This window comes from Citrus sinensis, chromosome 6 (assembly GCF_022201045.2).
Source record: "Citrus sinensis cultivar Valencia sweet orange chromosome 6, DVS_A1.0, whole genome shotgun sequence".
Taxonomy (NCBI): domain Eukaryota; kingdom Viridiplantae; phylum Streptophyta; class Magnoliopsida; order Sapindales; family Rutaceae; genus Citrus; species Citrus sinensis.
This window is the reverse complement of record NC_068561.1, coordinates 22,636,005-22,643,265: the sequence shown is the minus strand read 5'-3', so window position 1 is coordinate 22,643,265 and position 7,261 is coordinate 22,636,005. Positions and strand designations below refer to the sequence as shown.

The window sequence follows — 7,261 nt, the reverse complement described above, 5'->3', positions numbered from 1 at the left end:
ATGTGTTAATATGAGGGGAAAAAAAGATATTAATGACAAAGATATTTTACATTTATACAAGGGTATTTTTCAAAAGTAAAGTTAATAATGTTTTAAATTTGAATTATTTATTTTTAGAGTAATGCTAGAGATCTCAAAATTTGAGTTTCAATTAGAGTCCCAACTTATATGACATTCGTGAATTGAATGATATAAAAAAATATGTAATTTTAATTTTTAAGTAACACATAACATTTGGAGTTAAGTTAGAATTCCAAATGTTATCCTTATTTGCATGTCCAAACGCTAAACTTGATACTTATGACTAAATAAATTTATTTTTTGTTCATTAAATTTGGATGCATATAACATTTATTGCTAAAATAAATAGTAATTTTTTATCCGCTTAGAATGTTATTTTCCGTAGCTAATAATATTTATAAGAATAAATATAGTAAAATAATGGTTGTAATTAAAATAATGATCAACATGCAACAAGATTGATCTACGATCATTTAAAACAATATACGATGGATCAGCTCTTTAAATCGTATTAATGATCATAGAGAAGTCTAATAAAATCAAGAGAATAATTATGCCAACTACACATATAATATACGGATATACCAAGGATCGTTCATTAATTCACTTTCCATTATCATAGTAGGCTTCGCCAAGAAAAGAAACTATAGCACAATAACGGTAATAGAAGCAACTTTAAAAACAAAAGTCTATACTATAGAAAGAAAAAAAAAGTAAGCTAAAAAAAACTCATTTTTTCATTTTAAAAAAGTAAAATAAATAGTGTTCTTTCTAATTGAGAGGTGAAAAACAGTGATAAGATTTAGAAAAAAAAAATTTAAGATTTATCCGGTCTATCCAGTCTATCTAGTTAACTATTTTGTTCCATTTTTAGACCTAAAAAGAAACAACCCCAAACCTAAGACTATTTCAAATTGGACGGCAAGTTTAGGGATCCATTTTGTGAAATTTACATATTATATTTTCCATGTAATAAATTATAATAGTTAAAGGATCAGAAGATTATTATGAAATAAAAAATGAAAAATTAAATTTTCCACCAAAGGGCACATTCTCTCTCTCTTTCTCTATCTGTTTCTCTCACTAACCATAACAATTTTGTTTCTGTCCCATGAGGTCAAAAAAGATCAGAATGAGAGAAAATAATTAAAAAAATAACCCATTAAAGATTAGAGGAAGCGAAAGAGAAAGAGATAGACAGAGAGGGAGAGTGTGCGCTTTCTTAGAAATTATAAAATAAAAAATAGCAAAAAAAAATATATTGGCATTTAGCAGCGCATAGTAATTCTGAAACAAGAAACAGAAGAGAAAGAGAAGACAGAAACAGCAAACTGAAACCAAAAAAATTAAAACCAAAAGCCTCTCATATTTTTCTTGTTTGGTACCTAATTTTAAATTCTAATTTTCCTTCCTTTTTCTTTTCGGTTTTCCCCTAATTAACTTTTTAAGCTTCCCTTTTATTTTTTGTCAATCTCATCAAAACCCAGAAACAAAATAAAGAAATTAAAACTCCTCACGTTTGTTTGTGTCAGAGAAAAAAAGAAAAAAAAAAAAGATTGATTCTTTTGATCACATCCGTAAAATCCTATCTTCACGTAATCTTTTTTTTTTTTCCTGTCATCGTCTCAACCCACATACCAAAAGAAGTCAATTTTTATCATCAATCAATACAAAGTATCTTCAAAATCGGTTTTTGATCTCTGGGTTCTTCTCATATTCATCAAAAAAATCAATTTTCGTTTCCGAGTATTTTCAAAATCACATGAAACTCCAATTCAGTAATATTTTTATTCAAAATAATCCGATTTTTTGATCTGAACCGAGCAGTTTCGGATCCGGCTCTTGTTCATTTAAGCATGTCAATGAAATCGGGGTCTTTAGATAACTGGAGAAACTATTTTCGATCAGCAAATGGTGATATTTTCGATATCATCGATCATGCTGTGATGGTGGCAGCTTTGGATTGCCCAAAAGAGTTTAAGTTACGGAGGGATCGTATTGCTGAGAAGTTGTTTACGTGTAAATTGACTCGGTGTTCGGGTTGCGATCGCGTTGAGTTGGCTGTTCCTTCTGGTAATGAATTTGATGATGATGAAGAGGATTGTAAAAGAGATGGCTGTGAGTTTGAAGCCGGTGGTAGTAAAGAGAGCAAAGTGAATAGTTGTAGAGATGATCATGTGAGTAATCAGATTGTTAGTAACTTTAGCTCTGGAGATATTGCTGAGGCATTGACTGATGAGATTGAAGAGGAGTCTCAAGTTGTTGGTGAGGTCTTAAGGATCAAAGAGATTCTTCACAACAGCCGAGACGAGGTTTCTGTTTGTTTCTTCTCAACTTCTGAGTAAAACTTTTATTATTTTGATGAGAAATTTGTGTGTACGTTCTGTTTTTTGATTATTGATCGGTAGCGTTCTGGTTTATGTTTGGTGCAGTCTGATTCTGTTTTGTTTGAATCATTGAGGAGGCTTCAATTGATGGCTCTGACTGTGGATACTCTAAAGGTTGGATGGAATCTCTTTTTATTCTTTGATTTGATGTAAATTTTTTGTTAGTGCTTTTTTCTTGTTTTTGGACTGATAGAGTTGCCGCTTCTTCCAGGCTACTGAGATTGGAAAGGCTGTTAATGGTCTCAGAAAACATGGTTCCAAGCAAATTCGACATCTTGCTAGGACTCTTATCGAGTATGGGTTTGTTTCTTGTGGCTATGTGTTTACAATAGCTGTAATTAGCTAAATTTGGTCAAGAGGAATCAGCACCCTTTTTGTGTAACCATGCATTTAGTGTTTTAAGTGTTCAATTTATCTTTGATGTGTACATTAAGATTAAGCAGTTCGTAGATCTTGCCTAGTGAGCTGAATGAATTAAGAGTTGAATAAGGGGCTAGTCTCTAAGTTTTTGCATTTCTATTTTTCTTGAATTTTTGTATTTTTGCTTTATCATGTTCATTGAAAAACATTTAGCGGCCTTTTGGCTTAAAGCCCATTTTTTTTTCTTCTGGGCTATTGATGCTAGTTCCTCCTCCATTCTACTTTATCTGCTCATCTGCTGGATGATGTAGCCCGCCATCTATCGCTTTGCCTCTTCAAGTTAATTTATGAATGAGCCAAGTGATCGATAGCATGTGTTTGTGCTCAATTTCAGCATGAAAGTATAAAAATAAGCTAGCACCCCCTTGCCTCATTTTTCTAGTTAGTTAGTAGTTTACTGGATTCATTTTGATGAATCAATGAATTATGTGATGATACTTGACTTTTTTCATTTCCATTTTAGCTTTAGTATTCAGTAACAAAACTCGTGTGCTAATATTATGGATTAAATAACACTTAAATATAGTTCTTATCCAGTTTTCTGAATTGCAGGGGATGGAAGGATTTGGTGGATGAATGGGTAAATGCTACAAAGGCCATCGCAGGTATGGACATGCTTGCAAGTATTTTGCATTTAAGCTCAGTCGAGATACAAGGCTTTCCAAATTTTTATTTTGAACCTGCTGTTTGGAATTGGTTTAATCAATTATTTTGTGGGTGCAGAAGGTACTCCGGACTCTGTGAACCCATCTGTTGTTGATGAAGAGGAAGGGCTTCCGTCTCCTCCTCTTGATGAACTAGCTTTCTTTGCTGGTCCATCTGCCGGGATAGAGCTATCACAGGTGTTTGTTTTTTCCCTTTTGGTTTCAAATATAATTGTGAAAATAGTTTGCTTGTTTGTTTTATAATTTGAAGGCTGACTGGATCTTTTTTATCTGGGATGTCACCATAAATCCGACACGTGAAGTTTTTTGATGGCATGGATGATTTTGGAAGTGAGTACAATTTGCTATCTGTTATGCTTCTCTTACATAGCTTTAGCTATTCGGTTCTTTATTTGAATTCCCCACATCTGAGATTCATAAATGCATTATTATGAACGGGGAATGTTGTTTCAGATCCTCGAAACAGTGGGGAATTCATCAAGAACCGTGAAAGTGGAAGAAAACCTTCAGTGGAGAACCAAAATATCGCAAAGCGGAAACAACAAACTCCTAATGAGCCGAATGTGCTTGCCAAGGATAACAATAGTCTACAGATGAAGAGACAAGAAGCTGTTGTGAGACCTAATAAACCCTCCAATAAACCCTCAAGCACCAATTCTGGACCTGGGAGACCTCTAAAGCAAAATATGGGGCAAAAAGTAGATAACGAATCCAAGTTGCAGCAAAAATCCGATAAGGCTGCCATCAATAAGAAGCCACTCAACAGTCAACACAATGTGAGTGTAATTTTTTTTCCCCCTCGAAAGATGAATGCAAAAATTATGGTAGTTTCAAATTTGTAACCATGATTTTATCTGATTGTTATTCTTTACTCTGCAGAAACTGAAGTCTTCAGATGAAGATGCGGTCCAAGTAAAACTTGAAGCGACGAAAAGAAAACTTCAGGAGAGTTATCAACTAGCTGAGAACGGTTTGTCTCATCCCCTTTAGATTTTCTCTGTTTTAAGAAATTTCCAATTTTGATATTAATTTATCCTGAGTAAATTTGAAATATGTTTGGCAAAGCTTTTGGAAAGTGGATGTTCAAAATTAAAATTTTGTCAGCATTAATTTACTTAGTTTTGAGCTACTCTGACTGTGGTTCCTGTTCAACAGCGAAGAAGCAAAGGACGATACAGGTGATGGAATTGCATGATCTTCCTAAGCAAGGACTTGGCAACAGAAATCCACAATTGAGGCCCGGAAACTATAATCGGCATTGGGCAAATGGTCGGCGGTAGTTTCTCCAGTTTGGAAGACTTTTTTTCACAGCCTTCCAAGATTCTTCCATTCTCAAAAGCTGATGGAAGCACAACAATAACTCTCGGGTGTCTTGCCCCAACGAGCACCAGCAATAAGATGCCATTCACTGCTGCTGGGAAGGGCCATTCTGAAGCACAACAAAACCAAAGTTTGAAACTCCTTATCGTACATTTAGCAACATTGAGTTATAAAGACTTGTATATTCGGTGAAAATTGGGGAATAGGTTATCTCGCGTTCATCCTTAGTTCTCAAATTGGCATTGGGATGAATTTCTGTAAAGAAACTTGGTTTGCACCGTGCCCATCTGATTGACTGCTAAACATTTTTTTTCCCCTCACAATCAGACATTTATCCCACAGGATGGTAGAGTAAGTTTGCACAGAATAAGTGCACTTAAGTTCACATGATACTTTTCTGCAAGCAGTTTGGGATAAGAAGGTTGAATCTCATTTGCGTAGGAAATAATAGTTTATATTCGTGTACAAGCGTCAAGTGACTCTTTCGAACAAAAGTTCATTTGTTTGATCAAATTCGTTTTATATTTGTAGTTCTTGTATGGATAGATAGCTTTAACTAACTCCCTTGTCCTAAGAGTTTCAGCGAATTAATGGTCAAATGTTGATATTTAAGGTCTTGTAGACACACTTACGTGTTCTTGGAGGAGAAGAATGTAATACAAAGATTGATGGAGACAAATGTAATACGATGTTAATTTTAAGTCTACTGATACAATGCTTAAGTATGCATGAATAGGGCACCCACGTGGTGTGATTAACTTTAAGTTATCCATTCATATAATTAATTAATTTCAAAGCAAAATTAGGTGTCCTCCAAATACGTGTTCCCCACCTTCATGCATTCAAAGTTCCATTGAGTACTCTTTGCATGTAGAAAAGCTTTGGTCCTCCTTCCTTTTCTTTCTTTATTGTTCCAAATGGAAAGTTTGATCTTATCTTTACATATATATATATTTTGAAACGACGTACTTTGTATTTATTAGTATAATTATTGGTAGCTTTTCATATATATTAAAATTTAAAAAAAAATAAAAAGAAATAAAAAGAAAAGCTTTGTATACGGGGAGGTTGGTAGGTGTGGTTGGTGTTATTAGCTTGAAAGAATACTTTTTGGGCGCGAAGAATAAACAGTTTAAAAAAAAAAAAAAAAAAGTGATAGTAATGTTATTCCATTTTAGGAGTCAAAAAAATTGAAAACAGATGTACCCATTCAATTCAAGAACCCACCCCAAAAGCGGTATTAATAATAATAATAATAATAATGAGAAGAAGAATAATAAAAGATTCTTTTGCCGGCTTTGACCATAACTTTTCTACAGGTTCCGAGTACACGCTGCACTATTATTGACCATCTGAATTCTTGCGACTAACATTTCTTTCTTTAAATCCTGGTCTACTTTCAAAAAGAAACGTTAATGATGGTTAAGTAATCCAACAACTGGCTGCGGCCATGTGGGTTTGGGTGGGGATTGCCCAAACGACTAATAAATTAATTAGGCAAATAAAATTTGTGCGATTATAGAATAATTTTGATTTGTTTAGGATAAAAGAATTACAAATGCGGGGAATTGAATTGAGAATTTGAGATAGACCTTTGAACTGTTCAAAATGGTCTTCACAAGTGGGGTTGTACACAAATATTTTTGAGTTTAACTAGTCATACACCAACTCCTTTACTAGTGAATTTAGATAATTTATAAATAATATTAACTACGACGGCCTAAATATGACACATGGTTTAATAAACTGAGGGTGGTTCTATTTTCTGGCCGTCACGTATGAATGATATTCAATGTTCATAGCCCTTGGAGAGAATTTATTGACAATTAGCTAATAGTCGTCTAATACTAAAAGAAAATTGTTACGGCTTGCTATATCTTAAATTTTTAATTACTTGTATCGAGTCTCATTATAATTATCTCGCAAAAGGCATTCTAAGAGGTGGTTAAATTTATGAAAAACATGTTAATTTTTTTTTAATATATATAAATAAATGTGATAAACATATATACGTTTATTAAATGAAAAATCAATAAAAGGTATATTAATTATTACAAAATTCGTTATATGGTCGGTCGGGTGCCACATTTGCAAAATATTGTTGGTGAAGGTGAGGGAGGTAAGGCACCGCGTAATAGCTAGCATTTTGACCATTTTTTCTTTATCCCTACTTCAAACTTTTGGGCAGACATTTCTTGACTCATTGACAATTTCTATAAGGACACGCTTTCCTTTTTTCCTTTTTTTTTTTTTTCTTTATTTCGTTCTAAAATACTTAAATAAGATTTCTTTACCACACAAGTATCACTTCTTTTCAAAATAAAGTCTTGCCACTGAAATTTTTGCAATTGGATTTGCATCCACATAAGTATCATTGCTGTGATTTCATTCTGCTTGTCATTATTCAAGCATCATTTTTTTCTTCATAATTACTTAGTTTATAAAGGC

At 33.3% G+C, this 7,261-nt stretch overlaps 1 protein-coding gene across 1 annotated transcript; it reads left to right on the top strand.

The window, feature by feature from the left end:
- The first annotated feature begins 1,116 nt into the window (after positions 1–1,116).
- LOC102608342 (probable mediator of RNA polymerase II transcription subunit 26b) lies at positions 1,117–5,343 on the top strand. Its single transcript, XM_006481993.4, has 9 exons — positions 1,117–2,333; positions 2,454–2,522; positions 2,620–2,702; positions 3,381–3,433; positions 3,552–3,670; positions 3,796–3,823; positions 3,947–4,269; positions 4,373–4,463; positions 4,649–5,343. Exons 1-9 carry the CDS (start codon positions 1,878–1,880, stop codon positions 4,771–4,773), a joined length of 1,347 nt encoding a protein of 448 aa, XP_006482056.1. The 5' UTR covers positions 1,117–1,877; the 3' UTR covers positions 4,774–5,343.
- The last annotated feature ends 1,918 nt before the right edge of the window (positions 5,344–7,261 follow it).